The following is a 23,142-nucleotide window of genomic DNA, read 5'->3' on the forward strand; positions in this document are numbered from 1 at the left end:
AAAGTCCAGACGATAAACCAGGAAAGCTTAACAACACTGAGGAAGGTAAATACAGGTTTCTACAGCGTCACTAGAGTGTCATTGTTAATAGTAAATGTCCATGGATTCATGCTGTTGACACCAAATCCTGACCCCACCATCTCCGCCTCAGCAGAAATCCAGATTCATCAGACCAGACTATGTTTTTCCAGTTTTCAAATGTCCAGTGTTGGTGAGTTTTCATTATTGTTACTTACTACTGCGAAACTAGAGGCCTACAGTCTCACCATGACATGCACTTTGATATATCTCAAATTAAAGCTGATCTAAGTAAAACATTTTTACACATCAGCTGTGTATCTTGCTAGGAAACACACATATAAAGACCCTGAGACCACAGGAGCGGGAAAGTGACTTTTGAACCTTAGAAACTATTGTTTATTTTTTCTTCTTTGTGAATAATGTTTCATGGTTGAGGTGGTATTATGAGCTGCTGTTGTGCGTGTGTGTGATTTACTGAACCTTCTTTAAAACAACAGGATTCAAACAGCAGCACTGAAAACAATTGCTGTGTAGATAGCAGGGCTACACCCATAACTGTGCAGCACAGAGCAGACCCACGTCACCCGGCCTCATAATCTCCTTTTTGTGGACGGTAAAACAATACTAATGGATCTCTAATGAAGTGGAGTGAATTTAAGTAATCTCAGCTCTCCATTCATGTTGAGTCACTGTTGAGTCTTGCTATTGTTGAAGATGACTGCTGGTGATAAGGCAACAAAAGGCAAAAGTCTTAATCACTCAGAGATCTGAACACACCTTGGATATGTTCAAGCTTTTATTGCCTAAGTCAAAATATGATAAAGCAAAGCAAATACAAACACTCAAGTGAGTATTTACTGAAGTCTATTGATCTAAAGCCTTATATTCAATCCATAATTGGTCATAGACTACCATGGTCAACTCCTGCACGTCTAAAATAGAGTTGGTTGTTGTGGGTGTTTTTTACTTGAAGCTTCGATAATGACTAAGGCGTCTCCTGAGGCTTCTGAGCTTTTACTTTCCTTCTTACACGTCATTGCCTCAGATAGAAACTAACCGAGGACATCTTCTCAAATACAGGACGTAGGTTAGGTTTTGAGTTGCAGTTTTAAGCAGTGTTTCCCCCCGACTCTTCAAGTTCCTTTCAACTCACTGTTCATGTTTTAAAGGGTTGAGTTCAACCAAATTACAAAATAAAATATTTTCTCATTTCCGTCTGGTGGTATTTTTCCATGCTGTTGCAGGTTTTCAAATATCTGCCTCTGCCCCCAGTAGTGTTATTGACATGTTACACGTGATGTCATGATGATGTCAAAACACTCCAGGGTCCTATCTTCGGGGTGGGATCAGGGTTTGTGGTAAGTGCTCACTCCTCATGGCTTGACAGTCCAGCGATGTAATGGAGTTGCACTGGGATGACTCTGAATGATTGTCCCCGGTGAGTGTCACTTCTGATCTAAAGTTGTGGTTGGATTGTTGTTATCCAGTCCTTGTAGCTGCTGGTCCTGACGACCCCTTAGAACTGGTGCACCTCCCTCTCACTATCCTCTTCCTCACCGACAACATCCCATGCTCTGTGGCAGAGAAGCTTCTCCACTAATGTTTTATCTTTATCCTGGTTAGTGCACAACTTTTTTGGTGGAACTGACTCACTTTTTGGATGTGATGGCGCCCTATTGGTCCTATGACAAAAAGAGTACTGTTAAAGAAATATAAATATATAAAACATACAATGAAGTTAAATAAATGAGTAAATAAGTTAAATAAAGTCTTTGGACACACCGTCGAATGTTAAATATCTAACACTATGTTTTAGAATATAAAACAGTCATTAAGCCCTCTGTTTGCTATCTTTTGGAAAGGAAGTCTTTGAAACTGCAATTTAGTTAAAGTAGTAATTTTCTTTTTTATTATGTAGTGAAGTAAAAACAAATGTAATCTCAAAGATCTATTTTGTGAGTGACCATGTTTCTACGTTATTCCTGTGTGTTGTATTCATCCAGAAAGTTATGAATCTGTATGATCCAGAACACGTCAGACGGACTAAAACAAAACAAAACACCATGTTGGTTTGTCCATCATTGTGGACATTGATTCCACATTCATACCAGTTTATCTGTGTCACAGATGTGAAGTGAACATCTTTTTGCTCAGTAACCTCATCCTTCACATCAGGTGTGTGAAGCAGTGTGAACCATGGAAACACATGAGACATAGGGCAGGACCAGCAGTCATGAATCACGTGAATCTATGGGAATGCCACTCCCTCACCTGCCACACTAAGACTTGCCCCCTAGTATAAAGAATTGGGCCTCCCTCCCATCTTCCTCATTGTTCCTGTGGAGAAGCAAATGGCTATGGCAAACAAGTGGCTGCTATGGCTGACCCTGTCTGCCATCATAGCTGCTTGGCAGAGCGGTACATACATTATACTCATTATAGTAGGCAGCCTGACACATGTAACAAACAGGACAGTCAAATGTGCTGCAAAAAAAGTTCATCCTTATTTTGTTTTAATGTATTTTTTGAGATGTGATTATTGATTTCATGACCAATTATTCTTCTTTCTCTCAACAGAGGCAAAGTATGCTGTGAACTCCATGTCTCAGATTCCTGGGAAAATAACAGGTGAGCTTGTAGGTTGTTGGTAGTGATTGTAAACAATTTTTTTTTTTCCGTTAGCATTCATTCATGTGAGTAAATACCTGTGTAAAACATGGTCTCCTTTGTGGTATAACGTCCTGATTTGTCCCTGTAGGAGTGAATCCCATCCACAATGGCCAGGTTTGCAGTACATGGGGTAACTTCCACTTCAAGACCTTTGATGGGGATGTCTACCAGTTGCACTCCACCTGCAACTATGTTCTGGCCTCCACATGCAGGAGCACTTACAATGACTTCAACATCCAGATAAGGAGACACGAGGCTGACGGTCATCCCTCCATCAAAAACATCATCATGAAGCTGGAGGGTTCAGTGGTGGAGCTGTCCAAGGGCTCAGTGGTCATTGATGGCAACCCGTAAGTTAAAAACTCTAAACCCCTTGCATTCTTACTGTAAAAGCTATTGCTTCACACTGGATAGCACATATTTAAGCACATGCAATAATATATCACACCCTTAACAACGGGGGGGAAAAAACAACACTAATCTGTTTGTGGTGTTTCTCAGTACTGTGGTTAGTTATGTAAATTAATGTTGGAAAAGAAATCTTTAACCCAACCGGTCGAGGCACCCTGAGTCTGGTTCTGTTGGAGGTTTCTTCCTGTTAAAAAGGGAGTTTTTCCTCCCCCTGTCACCAAGTGCCGCTCTCTATGAGAACTGTTGGGTGTCTCTCTATAATATTGTAAGGTCTTGATCTTACCCCGTAAAGTGCCTTGAGATCATGTGCGTTATAGTTGAATTGAACAGAGGAAAATCTTTGCTTTATGTTTTGTGATGTTTTATGGAATCTGATCTTGAGATTTGTCTTTGTGTCCTTGCGAAAACACTTGTCTGAAATGATCATCAGTAGAACAACATAGTCACAACCTAAAGACATCAGACGCAGAAGTGAATTTCTCCTCTGACATGGTTAGATAAAACTACCCAAAACTTTTTTTTCAGAGCTGTTTTACCGTTCAGTCGAGCAGGAGTGTTCATCGAGAAAACTCCTACCTACATCAAAATCAAAGCAAACCTGGGACTGGTTGCTATCTGGAACGAGGAGGACTCTTTTCTGGTAGGATCATATGGCTATGTATACATATTTATGTATGTATATATATATATATACATATGTATATTTCATTTTTATACGTGTGTGTGGTTTTGTCCTCTCAGGTGGAGCTAGACTCGAAGTACAGGAACCAAACCTGTGGTCTCTGTGGAGACTTTAATGGGATCCGGCTGCACAACGAGTTCTACAGTCATGGTACATTTTCATTCACTTCAACGGGTTCGTCAGTGTGGGCGTGGCCAAAGAAGTGAGCTGATTCTTTGATATTGTCCAAACAGGTGTGAAACTTTCCCCCATGGATTTCGCCAGCTTCTGGAAAATGGATGGTCCCACTGAAAGCTGCTCCGACTACACACTGGAACCAGTACAAAGCTGCAACGACATGGTGGGGCTTCACCCAGTTGTATGGAAAAAAATCGTTCTCCACAATACTGCATCCCTAGTATACCATGGCCAGCACCTTAATTGTTTTGCATGTACATTATTTTGACATCTCATGGTGTCACTGCAGTGGCTTCATCACTGCTCTTTGATTAATATGCTGAGCTGGGATTGCTACTGGTTTTAGCAAAACCATGTTCCAGTAGCAGCTTTTCCTCCATATTAGAGTGGTGATAAGTGAAGAAGACTGACAAACATAGTACCAACATAAAGAGTCTATAACCAAAAAACATGAATAATGAAAGCCTGCTTTGTTATTTCTGAATACTGTCATGTGTCCCCTTCGACTCAAACCAGCACAAATACAAAACATAACATAACATACATTTTTAAGTATTTTAAGTATTTTGAATTATTCTTCTTTGCATTTGTGGGTGCATTTCAGCAGCCATGTTAGCATCACCTGTTTATCAGTAGAATAATGTGACACCATTCTGCCATATATAGATGGTGTTTCACCTACATCTAAATCGTCTATCGTCCAAAACTCCACAGGGAACCTTTAATTACTTTTACCACATTTTAAATGTGCAAATGCTTCCCAGATTGCACTGCATCAAGTATCATTCCTATCAGCATTTTATCTGTGTGGGGTTACACCATGGATGATGCATGAGTGATTATCAAAATTGTCGCTTTTCCTAATGATTTGTTGAATCGATACAACATTAATAAGTAATACAGGTTGACCACTTGACTCTTCATCTACTTGCACATGTGATAGTTGACCACCACCATTACTAATATTGTCTTAATCATTTCAGTCAAATGTACATTGTATTGAAGCACATTTTCCCACATTTATTTTCAGTCTACTGTGGTATCAATAATCAATAATGAATACAGTATTAACTTACACTAAAGCTGCAGTGACCAAACATTGTGTCTATGACTTAAACATTAGTGGTTAACTGACCACATGTTGTTCTTGCAGGCACAGGACTTGTGGCCATGCATTAACAACTGGTTGCTGTTTGTCAGATTATCAGTGACCAGTGATCAGTAACATTAATTACACAATAACATACACTTGACATTTAAGTATAGTGTTGCCTTCAAAATAACATATATGGTAATAAATTAAATTTTAGAAATTAATGATTTTAAAGGTGTAAATCTGTCTTTATACTGAACCTAAGATAAACCATTTCCATTGTAGGTTTAAGTTAAACCTCAGATGCAGTGACCTCTACAGGAGTTTAGGAAGTTCTGTTGGTCACGGCAAGTGGGTTGAGACTAAACCACTGGTATAGTTTACTTTGACCCAGACAACATAGGTTTAAACCAGTCCTACACCTTAAATGACAGCTAATCTGGTTACAGAGCTACAGCCCCCTATAGATAAAACACTAATCTTAGTGCACCTTTGATGCAGAAATGTTTAATGTTGCACTGTCTCTGCTTTGCCTGCCAAATCAATTGCCCTTTCTCCTGTCTCTGTCCGTCCATCCGTCCTACAGAAACCTCTGTGTGAGCAGATCCTCACAGGGCCAGCCTTCAACACCTGTTACAATCTGCTGGACATCCCCGCCTTCACCGCTGCTTGTATTGCTGACCTCTGTCACTGTGGCAACGGCAGAGAAACACACGCAGACCCCTTCTGCCTGTGCAACACTGTGTCTGAGTTCTCCAGACAGTGTGTCCATGCTGGTGGCAAACCCAACAACTGGAGGACCAAAATGCTCTGCTGTGAGTACATTGTACACTGTGAGACACTGCTGTTTAAATATCGGTTCATTGCCTCAAAAGACTGTAGCATAAGTCAAATAAATCCAAGAAGAGACCAATCTAGACAAATGTGACAAAAAAGGTGAAACTGTTTCAGCCATCATAAAGAGTCATTTCAAGCACTGACATCACTGTCAGTCAGTAGCGAGGTTTGTGCAGTAAGCATAGTTAAGCAAGTTAATTAAGACTGTTGGGCAATATCAAAAGGACACAGCCAGAATGTTGCACCCCCTCAAAAATGTTGCATCCTGGATTTGAATATTTCAGTCACATATCACATTTTAGGCAAGTAGATATCAAATATTGTGAGCATTTTACAGCATTGTGCAATTTGGATATTTTTTTCTATATTTAAAGGTGAATGAGGAGTCAAAGGGTTAATTCACTAAAGGGATCCTGAACCTTGACTTAGAGTTTAGGGTTTAGAGTTGTGTTTTAACTGTTAATAGCAATTGACCAACTTCATGCCCACTCAATTGTTTCCCTAACCGAGAACAGGCAAAGACATGGGCAACACCAGGCCATATCCATAAAATATAACATGACTAATGGGATGTGCTTCTTGTAACTTAAAGATGAAAATCAAGTGTTTAAACTTGTTAACATCCATATAATGTTTTTTTTATATAACACAAGACATATGATGAGAGAAATAATCATCAACACCATGACTGAGTGTTTCCACCTTGAGCTGCAGTGAACCAATGACAGTCTCATAAAAACAGATTCAGACAGCCAGGGTTTCATACGTCACAAACCTAAGGAACCAATCCTGTTAATTTGTGGGGATTGGGGTCGGGGCTAAATAAACCTGGAACCTTGTCAGTACAGAGAGAGAGAGTTAGCATTAGCACAACCGGTAACAGTGTGTCAGCCACTGCCAGTTACAAGTTAACAAACAACATAAACAAATAAAAGATGCTAACTACGCTAACCATTCTGATATTTGTTCTGATCATTTTTATGTGTGAAAACCATGTTAAACAATTTTTTTTTTTTTACATAGTTTAAAACATGTCTGAAGAGGAACTTTAAAGACTGTGCTCCTGGAAAAATACTTAATTGCTTCATTTCTAAGTTGATTCATAAAACATGATGACCATGTCATCCATAACATGAGTTCTGCAGCAGTAGAGGATACAGTAGAGCTGAGGGCAGGCGGTTCACAGATGGGAACCAGGCTACAGTTATATAGTCTGTGTGAATAAATGTTATCTGAGAGGTTATGTAAGTGAAGTGGTAAGAAAGAATTGTTTGTGTTTGAATTGAATGTGTTTTCACAGGGAAGTCGTGTCCTGACAAAATGGAGTACAGAGAGTGTGGAAGTCCCTGTGCTGATACCTGTTCCAACCCAGAGGCCAGCCGCACCTGTGACAACCACTGTATCGACGGATGCTTCTGCCCTGCAGGTACAGCAGAGTGACATTCACATACGTGCAAACAGTGGCGCACACACACAAGGTGTTTCCATAACATATTACTTTGATTTCTTTCAGGCATGGTGTTGGATGATTTAAATGGAAAAGGTTGTGTTCCACTGAGCCAGTGCTCCTGCAGCTACAACAGCAAGATCTATGGACATGGAGAATCATACACCAGTAACTGCAAAAAATGGTACGATACAGTCAGTCAGTCAGTCAGTCAGTCATTAGACATTATGGGAAATGACTTTGTAGGACCCAGAATGGTTTGGAGAGGGTTGCAAATTCGTTAATCAACTTTCCACTGGCAATTAAGATGAAACTGTGTGTACTGACAGTGTGTGTGAGAGCGGTCAGTGGATATGCGCGGAGGAGAACTGTCCAGGAATCTGCTCTGTGGAAGGAGGAGCTCACATCAACACCTTCGATGGAAAGGCCTACACCTTTCACGGGGACTGCTCCTACATTTTGGCCAAGGTAGCGTATACATCACTGCTGTTATACCACACGCACATGCTGTGGTAACAAATGCACAACACAGCTACACAAGCCCGAACCAATTACAGCTATAGTAGATAGAAGGTTGTGATTAGAGTTGTAACTAAAAAAAACAAGAGAGCAGAGGGATGTGTGTCATCTCTGCACCACCATATATCAAATCAGTTCATCACAAGAGGCAAACGGATTGGAAAATTGTATCACTTCCACATTGAATTATTAAGTGAACCTTTAGTGTCCACAGGTATTACATCCACTGTTGCTGTCTTTTACTGGTATTGTTCCCCATGCACTGCGCTCTGCAGCCATGTTGTTTCAGTTCAACAGTAGTTGAATAGTTTTGTGTCTGTGTGTTCAGGACTGCAGTGGGACCAGGTTTGTGATCCAGGGAGAACTGGTGCAGTGTGGACTGACCGAGAGTGAGACTTGCCTCAAGTCTGTTACCTTAGGTCTGTCTGGAGGGGCAAATGTGAGTATGACACACACACACACACACACACACACACACACACACACACAAACTTTAATTATATCTTTATCATTTTTCAGAAGATAATAATCTTTTTCCTTCCATATCTATTCAGTATTATTTGTATTACTGTAGGAAAACATTTTATTGTTTTGCTTGTTAACATTTCTGATCATCATTGGTTTCCATATTCATTTCAGTATGCTGTTAAAATAATCTTACAGACTTGGAACTAGACTGAGTTATATAAATCCATCACTGTGAATATTGTGTCCACGCAGTTACAAGATTTCATCATCACCTTGTGTCCTTTCATATGCAGGTGATCACCATCCAGCCTGATGGCAAAGTGTTTGTGAATGGCATCTACGCTCAGTTACCATTTTCTGCTGGTAAGAAACACTCACTCTTCCTCTGCCTTACATCTTACATGTAAAAAAGAAAATACACTATGTTATATACACTATAAGCTACAGTATGTTTTCCTATTTAATGTACTGTATACCACAAACAGTTTAGCTGAATGATAAATACTTCATTGTAGTTCTCAGTTCCTAATTATGACATTAGTAGTGTGTAGTGTGTGTCTTGTGTTACACTCTCCTAGTGAACCTCATTACTGATGAATGAAAAGCTCCCACTGGCGACATCATGTGTCCATGTTTGGTCACAGTCTCAGCTCCACAGCTCAGTATCAAGGACTGTCATATATATGGAAAAAAATCAAATAAAGTTAATTAAAAAAAGACCATGTTCGTATTTTCAGGTATTTAAATCAACAGTATAAGCAATATCTGATTCCAGAGGCTGTTTCCACACAAACCTCCCCAACAACGACACTAGATTTACTGCAAATCCAGAATTTTCATTTGTCTCTGGCTGAGACGGAATGACAGCAGGCAGATAATGAGAGATTTCAGTTTTAAAATGTTTTAATTGTTTGATTCACTGGCCAGATTGGCAGACAAATAGTGTTTTCTCCTGTCTCGTCCCCTCCAGCAGTGTAATAAAAGAACTTTGTCTTAACCTGCAGCTGGGATTTCCACCTTCAGAGCATCTTCTTTCTACCTGCTGGTCCAGACATCAGTTGGTGTTCTGCTGGAGGTGCAGCTGCAGCCAGTCATGCAGCTCTACATCAGAATGACCAGTGACTACAAGGACAAGACTTGTGGTATGTACACGAAAATGATCTGTGTAGAGATGATTCATTATATTGTTATTATTATATTATTGTCATTAACGTGATGGTGTCTGCCTGCAGGCCTGTGTGGGAACTTCAACAGTAACCAAGCTGATGACTTCCTTAAGCTCAGCGGTGTTCGAGATGCCACAGCAGCTGGTTTTGTCAACAGCTGGAAGACACATGGTGGTTGCGCAGATGTTAAGAGCAACTTTGAGAATCCCTGCAGCCTCAGTCTGGACAATGGTAGTTATGACTCATTTAGGTTCTCTGTTATCACTGTGGGCTCATCAGGATGACTGACGTTTGTGTGTCACCCACAGAGAGGTACGCCATGCACTGGTGCTCCATGCTGAGTGATCCCCAGGGAGCGTTTGCCCCCTGTCACTCAGAGATCAGTCCTGACTCTTACAGAGAGGTAAGTCTCACAGCGGCAGCTTTGACATATGTCTGTCTCCAGACCTGTGACATGACCTCACACTGCTGATTCTTTGTTATGTCTCCCTCATAGAACTGCATGTATGACAGCTGTAACTGTGAGAAAAGTGAAGACTGCATGTGCGCCGCAGTCTCCTCATACGTCCATGCCTGTGCAGCGGCAGGAATCCAGATCAGCAACTGGAGGAAGACCATCTGTGGTGAGTAGTGAGGAACGCTATACAGGAGCTTGTTGTGCACACTGTATCACTGAGCTCGTTTTTCACTGATTCTGTGCTCTGACCTCCTCAGGGAAATATGCCACCTCCTGCCCAAGGAGCATGGTCTACTCCTACAACATCACATCCAGCGGTCGTACCTGTCGCTGCCTCGGCACCACAGATCTCAGCTGCCACTTCTCCTTCCCACCAATTGACGGCTGCGTCTGTGCAGAGGGAACCTACCTGGATGACTCTGGGAGCTGTGTCCCGGCTAAGGCCTGTCCCTGTTATGACAAAGGCTCTGTGGTGCCTCCCGGACAGGTTGTCAACAAGGATGGGATCATGTGGTATGAAAATTATACTGTATATTGCATGTGATTTGTATGTGATTTGATAGGTTCAAATGAGTGTACATTATCTATCAAATCATAGTCTTACAGCTCTAGTCCCTAATGGTTTTAAGCACTAAAATGTGAAGTAGATTCATGAATATCATTAGAGTTTGACTTATACATGAAAAAGCATTTTGTGTGTTTCTCAACATACCATAATTCAAATTTCTGACTCTTTGTTACATGTTTAAACAATGTGCTGCAAGGTTATATATGTGTATTAATATGTCTTTTTGTATTTCTCCTCTAGCACCTGCAAAGAGGGCAAACTGGTCTGCATTGGACAGTTTAGTGCGCAACCAAGTAAGTTACATGATACAGAAGTAGCAGCCTAAAAGTGAGTGCTACATTACTTCCCGATAGTACCATTAGCTACTGAAAAATGGTGTCCATGATCTGTGGACTAGGAAAGAGTATGTAATAATACTCATAATAGAATTATACTACATGTCTGGCCATGACAGACTGACAGGAATCTCTTTATATTCAATTTGCAGAACAAATACTATAATTTAACATTATGTAGTTTAAAGACTCTGGCACATGATCAGAAGCAACTACATTTTCTCCATGTTTTCTCTAACTTCTCTAATGTAAGTATTTGATAAGCTGGTGATACAAGAGGAAATCATTCTGTAACCGTCTGTGATCTCAATATGAAAGGTTGTACAAACAAGGTGGCGTTTGGTTGAACCAGAAACTATAAAGCTGAGAGTTCTCTGTTACACAGAGGTTAAATCAGTGTGCTTCCTTTTGATTTGGGTATTTTGGGGTAAAAATGTATGCGCACCAAACAGTTTTATGGTTTTGTTTTAGAATACAAGACCACCATGCTTGCTCCATGGCTCCAAAAGCTGTGGTGTTTCCAGCCACCAGGGGGCGATGTTTACCACAGTATACAGTAAACAGGAACCTGGAATATGGCCCAGCAACAGAAAGTGGAGAAAAATTGATAGAAAAGGCAAAGCTCCTGACTGATTTGTGTCTTAATAATGTAAAAATAATATAAAAATAAGCAGCATTAATTAAGGCATAAAATGCACATTGTTAAATTAGGGAATTAAAAAAAAAAAAATTGGTGATGAATTTTAGAAATTCAGGAAAGTAATTTCAGACATGTCTTTTTTCAGCGGCCTGTGTTTCTCCCATGGAGTTCTTCAACTGCTCTGCTAATGGTCCAGCTGCAAGAGGAACTGAGTGTGAGAAGAGCTGCAACACATTAGACATGGCCTGTGTAAGTCACCTTTTCCCCAACATGAAGTACAATTTACATCCAGAAACAGATTTTTATGTTTATATCTAGTGCAAACATTCGGATAATCTGAGTTCTGAGGTAAAGTTAAACATTTCCCTGGAGCACAAATGAAACCTGTGACTGCGGATTATAAATTTGATCTTCTCTCCAGGTGACCACGGGTTGCACCTCTGGCTGTATGTGTCCAGTTGGGAAGGTCTCTGATGGTAAAGGAGGCTGCATCAATCCAGAGGCCTGTCCCTGTATTCACAATGGCATCTCCTACCAGCCTGGAGAGACCACCAGAGTGGACTGCAACACCTGGTGAGTGAATCACAGGCAGAACATTTAATTTCTTTGGTTACGGCCCCATCTGTCACTGACATGTACATACAAAAAGCCTTTTATTATAAAACTAATTCCGTCTAATCTCTATCTTTTCTCAGCACATGTAAAGATAGAAAATGGAGCTGCACCACCAATGAGTGTGACAGTACCTGCTCCGTCTATGGAGCTGGACACTACATGACTTTTGATCAGAAGCGCTTCACCTTTGACGGGAGCTGTGAATACATCCTCACTCAGGTAAGAATGTGCACAGGAACAGCAGGTGAACAGAATCATGGAAGTGAAGTCTTTCACACAAGAGCTAAGAATTAGCCTTCACATATTCAAAATAGTAAAACCTACATCACAAACTGTAATCACTTCATACAGCACTTCCTACCTTGAATGTCCTTGAGTGGTTGCCTGCAAGTAGAGACAGATACTCAATATACACAACAACTCAAATATATGTTCATTAAATGTGATTATTATTTCCTTTTTTCACTCGCTGCTTGTTAGGCACCTTGACCTTTGAGCTCCAGGCTTCACTGACTTTATCTTTTCAGACTTGTATAAATTTGATTGATTCACTGTATGGATTATAAGAAAATGTGCTATTTTATCTATTTTATTTGTATTGACCCATGTATGTTGACCTGTTGCCTCTGACATTAACTAATTTTCCTGTGGGTTTTTTCTGGATTTTGTAAGTGTTTTGTGTGTATGGACTGGGTAAACTGCAAAGGAATTGCTCTTCTTGGGAGTAATAAAGTCATCTGAATCTGAATCTAAATACCAATATTTCTGTGTGTGTGCGTGTGTGTGTGTGTGTGTGTGTGTGTGTGTGTGTGTGTGTGTGTGTGTGTGTGTGTGTGTGTGTGTTCGTTCTCAGGACTACTGTGGCAGTGCTCAGAGTAATGGAACCTTCAGAGTGATCACTGAGAACGTTCCGTGTGGAACGACAGGAACCACCTGCTCCAAGACCATCAAGATCTTCCTGGGGGTAAAGAGTCAATATAAAACCATTTCAGAAAAACAACTATATTGTCTGACTCAGTTTAAATTGCTGACACAGTGTCTGCTCTTTTATCTAGAGTGCACACCTGGTTCTAACAGAGGGACGCTACCAGCTGCTTTCAGGTGGAAATGAAGAAACAGTCCCATTCACTTACAGCACTATGGGCAACTACCTGGTAATTGAAGCCAACAATGGACTCATTCTCATGTGGGACAGGAAGACCAGCTTGTTCATCAAGCTCAGCCCAAAATATAAGGTAACGCTGGAGTGTGTGAAGTAAGGTTTTGGTTTTAATGTGAAAAAAGTACAAGCTTTGTTTTGATGTTTAAGTTTAATGACATGATAATATGGGCTCAACTTTTTCAGGGTCATGTGTGTGGGCTGTGTGGCAGCTTTGACAGCAATGCAAATAATGACTTCACAACGAGGTGCCACGCTGTGGTGGTCAGCCCACTGGTGTTTGGCAACAGCTGGAAGGATTTACCAACCTGCCCCGACGCTAAGAGCATCACCAGCCCCTGCACTAACAACCCATACAGACAGTCGTGGGCCCAGAAACAGTGCAGCATCATACAGAGCAACGTCTTCTCTGCCTGCCACTCCATTGTGAGTTGTTGTTGAAGTCAAGTTTGTTGTTGAAGTTTTTATTCTGTTTTTACTCTGTAAGCAGCGGGATCTAATGGTGAGGATATTGTTGAGATTCAGAACAAGATATGTTAACTGCTGGACAGACATCCATGAACGGATCCTAGTTATTCCTTTACATTCACCAAGTCAAAGTTTTCTCCTGTATCTTGTCCATGAAAAGTCAAAAACAAATGGTTAGGTTGCCGTGTAATTCGCTTTTATCATCATCGAATGAATCCCAATATTGTGGTGAACTCCTGAATGTTCCTCTAGTGGCACAAGGCCATATTTCCCATCATCAAAATCATTTTCAGACCACATTAGACTGAACTTTCCTCCTGCACCTTCAGGTCAAAAGGTTAACTTTGTTAAGAAGACATCATATGATTTGAATCCATTGAAACCATTGAATCATGGTTGCAAGTGCACATGGTTCCTTTTATGCTACATGAGGTGTCAACATACATGGATGCATATATATTTATATATTCATTGCGGTGTATATTATTTGATAATTATTAATATATAAAATATATTATATGTATACACATTTTTGTAGCCATTTAATATTTGTACCCAGCTGAGGTGAAGCATACTATTTTCTGTACTGTTGGGTAGTTAAATAGTAGTTTAATCTCCAACAATGTTAAATTTTCTATAAATTGTTCATATGATCTGTCCAAAAATCTTAAATTGGAAAGTAATTGTAAGTAACTGTGCATAGTTCAGTAAATGTTGAAGTGCAGCAATGCCTTTCCTGCATTTTGTGTTGTTTGTGTTCATAAACACCTGACTCATTACTGTATCATCACACACCACAGGTGGATCCCTCTCCATTCTATGAAGCATGTGTGTTTGACTCATGTGCTTGTGACACCGGTGGAGACTGCGAGTGCTTCTGCACTGCTGTGGCCGCTTACGCTGAATCCTGTAATCAAGCTGGAGTCTGTGTACGATGGAGAACCCCTAAAATCTGCCGTAAGTAACCATGAAGAAACTTTTCTTGTTGAGTTCAGTCAGGATACAGTTCATACAATTCTTACGATCTAAATTACAATTTCAAGACATCAGGACTTCATAAGGTCAACCAAAAGTACCCTAATTTTTTTTTAGCTAAATACCTCTTGGGGTAACCCTTTACAATATGCTCCACAACAATGTGGATAGCTACTATGGAGCTGTGCAAATGAGAAACAAATCAGGAACGACCTGATAATGAATCATTAATGAGTAGTTCCTGAGTAACTCAGAATCATTCGGTAAGTATCTGTGAATCCGAATAATCTTTCTTCATGAGTAATTCTATCTTTGTGCATCCAAAAGTAGCGATACAAAGAGTTGAGTTGTGGTGATTAGCGCAGTTAAGGAGGCTGTGGCCCACTGTGAGTCTGTGTCCCATCACCTCCCTCATGTCTGTCTTCCTCCCCAGCTAACTACATTCAGTTCAGTCCTGTTTATGTGCTCAAATCTTTATCAACAGCTGAGCAGCAACGAACTGTTGCTGAAACACTTTACATTAGTAACAAAGTAAAAAACAAACACTTAAAAGTGTGGCTAAAAAATCTCATATATCTGCTTGTGGATATCAATACATCAAGAAAAGGGTGAAGGCTTTATTCTAAGCCTGAATGAGCTTGATCATCTGTCCACATGCTCCCCATGGTGTCACCCCATCAACTGCATGGCTGGTCTCGCTCGGTCGGGTTGGCTCACAGGTTGGTGTTCCTCTCACGTCAGCAGCCATACATGGAGCTGGGTGTTGGCTTCATTTCATTTAGGTTGATGAATTTGGTGCAGATGCAGAAACTACACCAAAATACTTCAGGAATGAGGGTCATGATTCCCTGTCTATCACAGTGGCAACAAAACGTTGCTCTGGGCATTCACCTGCAGCACAGCTCTCTCAAGCATCCCTATCTCTACTCTTGCTGCCTTCTTGTGTATCTCGTCGGGCAGCATCATATTAGGTAAGACCTGCCCTCTTGAGATTGAGATCAACTCATCAGAATTGCTTCTGTTTTTTTTTTCTTCCCTTTTATGCCTGCATGCGGGAGACAGCCAGGGCCGGAGGCATTATGTTTTCAAGTTGTCCATGCGTCTTTCCATCTGTCCTTTTCTCATGAATGTGATAACTCAGTAACACCTTGAGGGAATTTCTTCAAATTTGGCACAAACATTTATTTGGACAAGGATGAATTGATTAGATTTTGTTGGTCAAAGGTCAAGGTCACTGTGACCTTTTCTGAGTAAATCACCATCCAGTCAACACTGGCAACATGAATTTCAAAATGCTTTACGCTCAACACTAAGGCTGAAGCCTCTCTCGTTGGTTGATATCTGTTGAGCCTTATAGCACTGGTCTCGTGTAACCGGCCTCGCCTGACTGAAGGACAACTACTTTGATCTCTACATCACATGCATCCACAGAGGGTGCAAATGGCAGGCTGAAGTCTGGAGCTTTCAGCACCACTGTACAAAATAGCCTAGATCTGAGCTACAACCTCCTGACACTCCTCAGCCCATACCCGTTTCACATTTTTTTGTAACAGATTGATCGATGGTGAATGAAGAAAAACATTAAAATCTGCATTTACCCAAGGGAAATCAACAATAGCCTGGACTTAAGCTGCTCTCACAAGCACAGCCCAGCAGCCCATGTATATGCCTTTCCTCTTTCCAAACTCACATAGGCCTGTTGGTAGATTCACTACTTGTTGGTTTGTTTCTCTCATCTGCTCAAAACCCATCTGGAGAGAAACTAAACCAATATACTCAAGGAATTGGGGTCATTATTTGTCCATCACAATCTCTAAAAAATTGCTCTGTGCATTCATCTGCTGCACCCCACTTTCAAGCATCCATATCTCTACTCTCGACTTCTTGGCGTGTGCCTTCTTGCAGGCTCATATTCGGTAGGACGTTTCCTCTTCAGATTATTCACCGATAAAAACATGGCTTGGCTTGGAAGCTTCTGGCAGCAGGACCCGTTCAGGCTGCTGTGATATTGATGTAATCGTGTCAGGGAACTTCAGCATGTCTGTCCAGGTCCACACACCACTGCCATTCAGTCAGTGTAATGAGTGGGGCTTAAGACACCCTGAACTGTGGTCAAGGCTGCTCACTTGCTCAAGTGAAAGCAATTCATGGCTGATACAACATGCTCTGACACTGTTTTCAGCATGTGGTGCCAGTGAGGCTTTTGTGCAGCTTCTTAAGAGATGCTCCAAGGCTCTCCAACTTGGGCAAAGGGTGCACGTCAGTGCCTCAATCTTGCCCCAGGACTAGAAATTGGAGTTGGCAGAACATCATATGGATCAACTTGATGTGTGAGGTCTCTACCTGCCATGTGATGTTTTGTGCCTTGCGGTCTCCATATCGTACCCTGTTCAAACATCTAATCATCAAGGGAGATCATGCCACATGAATTTGCTGCCTACGTCTGATGTCTGAATGTTTAAATGAAATCAGCTGTATCTTGCAGACTGCAGTTGAAGATCTTGTCAAGCTTCTTGACCCGTTTCTCTGTAATCAAAGTTAAAATTATTCTCAACTCTGTCCTAAAGCAATACTAGGGACTTTGATTTTTCATTAATGAAAGCCTGGATGGCATCATGCAGTGCTCTTGGTACTAGGGTCTTCGCACTATGAATCAGCTGCCTTGACAAGAATGTCAAGGAAAAAAGGTAGAGGTGCAACAAAATTAAAATGAAAACTATATTTAAAAATAATTTTCATTCTACTCCAAAGCATACTACTTCCATGGTGATAATAAAGTTGAATGCAAAACGGACTACTCATTTTCATTTTAAACTGGGGTAGTAGTGTGTGTGAGGTTGGAGAAACTGACTTTTCATCACTTACCACAGGATGCTTCTTCCTCCATGATTACCACACCACTGAGGTGCCCTAGAGCTTTTCAGTGGCCACTGGTTGAGGCTGCCTTTGTAATGGGTGTAGGTGTGTGTAACTGTGTAATTTTGAGCTCTGTGTTCCTTTAAAAAGACAGTACCACTTTAAGCAAAATAAAATTGCAACCTGGACTTAATTTTAAGTATATATACACACGTTCCTTCAGCCTCCTCTGACAACCAGACATCATTTAATTCAAATGTTATTTCTAGAAATATTTTCATCTTTGCAAAGTTTGTTGCTATCTAAGATAGATAACAACCATTAATGTAATGCTAATTAACGGTTAATAGAACACCTCTAAAGTGGAGTGATACATGTAGTTAAAAGTCCCAGTGCTGTTGTACTCTATATCAGCACTCATGGAATAGCTCTCCACCAATCATCACATGTTCGGAACTAATGGTTGATATATATATACAGACCCTTTCCAAAAATTAGAATATCATGGAAAAGTTGTTTAATTTTCCATAATTCCATTCAAAAAGTTAATTTTCATAGATTATAGAGTCAAGGCCCACAATTTAAACGATTTCAAGTATTTATTTGTTTATTTTTACATAATTTGGGCTTCCAGCTCATAAAACCCACAAAAACAGGAATTCAAAAAATTAAAATACTGTGAAGAAATCACCATTTACTTCTCAGTTTTTGCAGAAAAAAAAGAAAGAAATTAGGATCACATCAAATCAATCAAAATATGGTACTTTCAAAACGATATGTCAATCTTCAATACTTGGTTGGGAATCCCTTTGCCTTAATCACTGCCTCGATGCGACGTGGCATTGAGGCAATCAGCCTGTGGCATTGCCTGGGAGTTATGGAAGCCCAGATTTCCTTGATGCTTGCTGTCAGCTCTTCTTTGTTGTTGGGTCTGGTGCTCCTCATTTTCCTCTTGAGAATACCCCATAGATTCTCAATGGGGTTTAGGTCCGGCGAGTTGGCTGGCCAGTCAAGCACTGTGATGGCATGGGCATCAAACCAGGTTTTGGTGCTTCTGGCAGTATGGGAAGGGGCCAGGTCCTGCTGGAAGATGAAATCTTCATCTCCATACAGATCCTCAGCAGAAGGAATCATGAAGTCCTCTAAAACATTCTGGTAGACTGTTGCGGTGACCTTGGATTTAAGAAAGCTGAGTTTACCAACACCTGCACCGGACATTGCACCCCAAATCATGACTGACTGTGGATATTTCACACTGGACCTCAAGCAGCTTGGGTTCTGTTCCTCACCCGTCTTCCTCCAAACCCTTGGACCTTGATTCCCGAATGAAAGGTACACTTTACTTTCATCGGAAAAGAGGACCTTGGACCACTTGCCAACGGTCCAGTCCTTCTTCTCCTTGGCCCAGTTGAGACGCTTCCTACGTTGGCTCAGGTTCAGAAGTGGCTTGACACAAGGAACCCGACAGTTGTAGCCCATCTCCCGGATGCGTCGGAATGTGTTGGTTTTTGAAGCTGTGACTCCCGCCATCTCTGCCAGATTCTTGAATCTTCTCTGTTTGATAATCCGCTGAAGCCCACGGTCATCTCTTTTGCTGGTGCATCTTCTCCTGCCACATTTTGCCCTTCCACTAGACTTTCCATTGATATGCTTGGACACAGCACTCTGTGAACAGCCAGCCTCCTTAGCTATGAACTTTTGTGGCTTAACCATCCTATGGAGGGTATCAATGATGGTCTTCTGGCCAGTTGTCATGTCTGCAGTCTTCCCCATATTGAACCGAACTCAGTTTAAAACACTCAGTTTAAAAAATTCATGCCCTGCAAAATTTGGTCTGATTTCTTCACAGTATTCTAATTTTTTGAATTCCTGTTTTTGTGGGTTTTATGAGCTAGAAGCCCAAATTATGTAAAAAATAAACAAATAAATACTTGAAATCGTTTAAATTGTGAGCCCTGAATCTATAATCTATGAAAGTTTAACTTTTTGAATGGAATTATGGAAATTAAACAACTTTTCCATGATATTCTAATTTTTTGGAAAGGGTCTGTATATATATATATATATATATATATATATATATATATATTTCTCTTCCTTGTAGATATACATATGTATTTATAGATATACATATGCATATATGCATATGTATATATATATATATATATATATATATATATATATATACTGTATGTATATATATATATAAGGAAGAGAAAAACTATATCTATAAAAAACAAGTTAGACATCACAATATATAATCAAATCTTAAAAAATTATTTCCTGTATTTGAAATCTATTGAACGAAAACATAGGCTTTGCAGCTTTCATAAGTCATTCAAAATATGTAATCGTATGAAGTATTGGTAGCGGAAGTGTGCCTTAGATAGATTTATAAAGTACCTAGATTTCTTAGAGCATGACATGCCATGGAATCCCGTCATTCAGTCCTTTGGGGGATAACATTTGCAAATTGAATAGCCAGTGTAATTCTCTTCTATTAAGAATCAATGTTACCACCTCTCTGAGGTAGAGCTCATTTCATATGAAAATTAAATGGAAATAGTTATTACAAAAAAGGTCTTTTTCAAGGTAATTGAGATCAATATTGAAATGCTCTGGTTTATGGACAAGGTAGCAGGTCTGTCTAGTATAAAGGGAAAAATAAGGCTATCTACAAGCACACATCTAAAATCATCAGTAAGCTCACTGAATAGTCCAGTCTACAACATGAAAATACTGAATACATTTTATTATCTTTTTTCAGCGATCTTCTGTGATTACTACAATCCCCCTGGTGAATGCGAATGGCACTACATGCCATGTGGATCTCCTTGTATGAAAACCTGCAGGAACCCTTCAGGCAGCTGCTCTACACAGATACCTCCATTAGAAGGTAGATACGTTTTTTTTATAATTTGGCCTAATCTCCTAATCAAATTAAACTGAAAATTCAAGACTGACTATTGAACACATCAATTTTCTTTTCTACATTGGTTGTATTTGTTACACTTGCATTTGAAAAAACCTGTATGTTCTAGTGTATGAACAACTGTTTGTTTTTTAATTAGGTTGCTATCCAAAATGTCCTTCTGCTCAGCCCTACTTTGATGAGGATACAATGACATGTGTTTTAAAAGAACAATGTGGATGCTATGATAACGAGGGGCGACACTATGATAATGGTGACAAAGTGCCAACAACTGAAAATTGTCATACCTGGTAGGTCTTGCATGTCTTGCATGTTCCAATGGAGGTAATATACTGTAGCTTTGTGGCAGCTTCAAATGAAATGAAAAGGAAAGTCAGAACTAACCATGTATATCATGTTTTTTTTCTTTTGAAGTACATGCAGTTCAATGACCATCACATGCCATTACGATGTCCAAGGTATACAAAGAATTGGAGAGATTGTAGGTTTTAAAAATACATACTAGGGTGGGTTAGGTCAATATGTCAATAATACATCTCCTCTTTTTACAGCCTGTACTTGCACATATAATGGAACGAAATATCTCCATGGCGAAACCATCTATAACACAACAGATGGACATGGTAACTGCATCACAGCAGTGTGTGGGAAGAATGGTACCATTGATAGGAGTTCACACCCATGCCCAGAACCAACACCAACAACACGAATGCCTACTGCCACCACTACTACAACCAACCAGACTCCAACCACCTTTGTTTTTACATCAACCACACCAGGTATTGGGGAGGTATTCCTTTTGGAGACTGAAGACTTAATCAGCTATGTAAGATAAAAATTTATCACATAAACAATGTCTGTATTATGTGTGTCCACAGTCTCTCTTCCAGTCACATGCAGTCCTTGTGAATGGTCGCCATGGTATGATACCAGCTTTCCCACACTGGGAACTCCAGGAGGAGACAATGAAACTTACCAAAACATCAAAGCGGCAGGACACAAGATATGTGATGTGCCAAGCCAGATCCAGTGCAGGGCAGAGAAATTCCCGAATGTGTCCATTGACAATGTGGGACAAGTGGTGCAATGTAATCTAGCTAAGGGGCTGACATGCAGAAATGAAGACCAGTCAGGGCCACTGCCCTTGTGCTTTAACTATCAAATCAGAGTTATGTGTTGTGACTATAGTGCATGCCCAACAAAGCCTGCTCCATCGTCAATACCTCCAAGCTCAACCACAAAGCCCCCAGTAATACCAACAACAACAAGACATGTTACCAAAACACCTTGCCAGGAAATATGCTTCTGGTCAAAATGGATAAGTGCAGATTACCCTGAATATGGCCCTGGAGGTGGGGACAATGAAAGCATCAAAAGTATCATCCAGAAAGGATATGACATTTGTGATAATCCAGTAGCAGTGGAGTGTCAGGCTGTACATTATCCAGGGGTTCCATTACAACAATTAAAGCAAACGGTAACATGTAACAAACAAATAGGTCTTGTGTGTAAGAACATCTTACAAATACCCCCCATATGTTTAGATTATGAGATAAAAGTAAAGTGTTGCAAGACACCACAATGCAACACGACACAGAGTCCTATAAGTACTACTATTGCAACTCAGCCACCTTCAACTACTACTACCCCAACTAAAACAGCTTCAACTCAGCCACCATCAACTACTACTTCCACAACTACACCTTCTACCACAACTGAAACAGCTACAACTCAGCCACCTTTAACTACCGCTTCCACCACTAAACCTTCTACACCAACTGAAACAAGTACAACTAAACCACCTTCAACTATAACGTCAACCACTGTACCTTCTACTACAACTGTGACTACTACAACACAACCGCCTTCAACTGCTACTTCAACCACGACACCTTCAACTCCAACTAAAACAGCTTCAACTCAGCCATCTTCAACTACTACTTCCACCACTACACCTTCTACCCCAACTAAAGCAGCTTCAACTCAGCCACCTTCAACTACTACTTCCACCACTACACCTTCTACCCCAACTGAAACGGCTACAACTCAGCCAACTTCAACTACTACTTCCACAACTACACCTTCTACTACAACTGAAACAACTACTTCTCACCCAACTACACCTGCACCTTGCCCTGATGGACATAATATGACATGTGGATGGTCAGAATGGATTAATCTTGGCCAACCCACACCAGGCCTTAACGGTGGAGAAGATGAATCTATCCAGAAAGTAATCTCTGCTGGTTACCACATTTGCCCACTTCCCACTGAAGTCGAGTGTAGAGCTGTTCTTTACCCAACACTTTCCATGTCACAGGTGGGACAATCTGTAACTTGTAACAAAGATGTGGGCCTCATATGCCACAATGACCAACAAGGGCCTCAAGGACAATGTTTTGATTATAAGATTAGATTCAAATGTTGTGTCTGTCCAAAAACCTCACCTCCTTCTACAACAATTCCGACTACAACACCAAGAACCACTGTTACTACCACCACACCTTTTACCACAACCAAAACTGCTACTACTCAACCACCTTCAACTACTACTTCTACCACTAAACCTTCTCCCCCAACTGAAACAGCTACAACTCAACCACCTTCAACTACTACTTCAACCACGACACCTTCAACTCCAACTAA

The 23,142-nt window shown here is 40.6% G+C and overlaps 2 protein-coding genes across 2 annotated transcripts; both read left to right on the plus strand.

Annotated features, from left to right (window-relative positions):
* The first annotated feature begins 2,378 nt into the window (after nucleotides 1-2,378).
* On the plus strand, nucleotides 2,379-20,790 carry LOC111656558 (mucin-5B-like). Its single transcript, XM_023408295.2, has 27 exons — nucleotides 2,379-2,439; nucleotides 2,599-2,649; nucleotides 2,780-3,041; nucleotides 3,628-3,742; nucleotides 3,844-3,934; nucleotides 4,018-4,124; nucleotides 5,641-5,869; nucleotides 7,192-7,317; nucleotides 7,405-7,522; nucleotides 7,668-7,806; nucleotides 8,186-8,296; nucleotides 8,619-8,688; nucleotides 9,330-9,467; nucleotides 9,558-9,722; nucleotides 9,800-9,894; nucleotides 9,988-10,114; nucleotides 10,206-10,461; nucleotides 10,757-10,809; nucleotides 11,637-11,740; nucleotides 11,913-12,064; nucleotides 12,187-12,325; nucleotides 12,960-13,070; nucleotides 13,162-13,341; nucleotides 13,452-13,691; nucleotides 14,534-14,690; nucleotides 20,332-20,460; nucleotides 20,636-20,790. The coding sequence occupies exons 1-27, from the start codon at nucleotides 2,379-2,381 to the stop codon at nucleotides 20,788-20,790; spliced, it is 3,681 nt and encodes a 1,226-aa protein (XP_023264063.2).
* Nucleotides 20,791-21,177: 387 nt separating this feature from the next.
* On the plus strand, nucleotides 21,178-23,137 carry LOC147819019 (mucin-5B-like; the record flags this gene model as incomplete). The annotated part of the gene is made up of 2 exons (XM_087174511.1): nucleotides 21,178-21,286; nucleotides 21,375-23,137. Coding segments are annotated over exons 1-2 (1,872 nt in total), but the record flags the coding sequence as incomplete, so codon positions are not given.
* Between the last annotated feature and the right edge of the window lie 5 nt (nucleotides 23,138-23,142).

This window comes from Seriola lalandi, unplaced genomic scaffold, assembly GCF_002814215.2.
Source record: "Seriola lalandi dorsalis isolate HSWRI2012SDOR001 ecotype SW California unplaced genomic scaffold, Sedor1 jcf7180002054359, whole genome shotgun sequence".
In the NCBI taxonomy this organism is placed as follows: Eukaryota; Metazoa; Chordata; class Actinopteri; order Carangiformes; family Carangidae; genus Seriola; species Seriola lalandi.

Coding starts and splice junctions, on each gene's coding strand:
- LOC111656558 (XM_023408295.2), top strand. CDS start 2,379: ATGGCAAACAAGTGGCTGCTATGGCTGACCCTGTCTGCCATCATAGCT. Junction 3,743..3,843: donor ACGAGGAGGACTCTTTTCTG/GTAGGATCATAT, acceptor TTGTCCTCTCAG/GTGGAGCTAGACTCGAAGTA. Junction 9,895..9,987: donor GTCCTGACTCTTACAGAGAG/GTAAGTCTCACA, acceptor TCTCCCTCATAG/AACTGCATGTATGACAGCTG.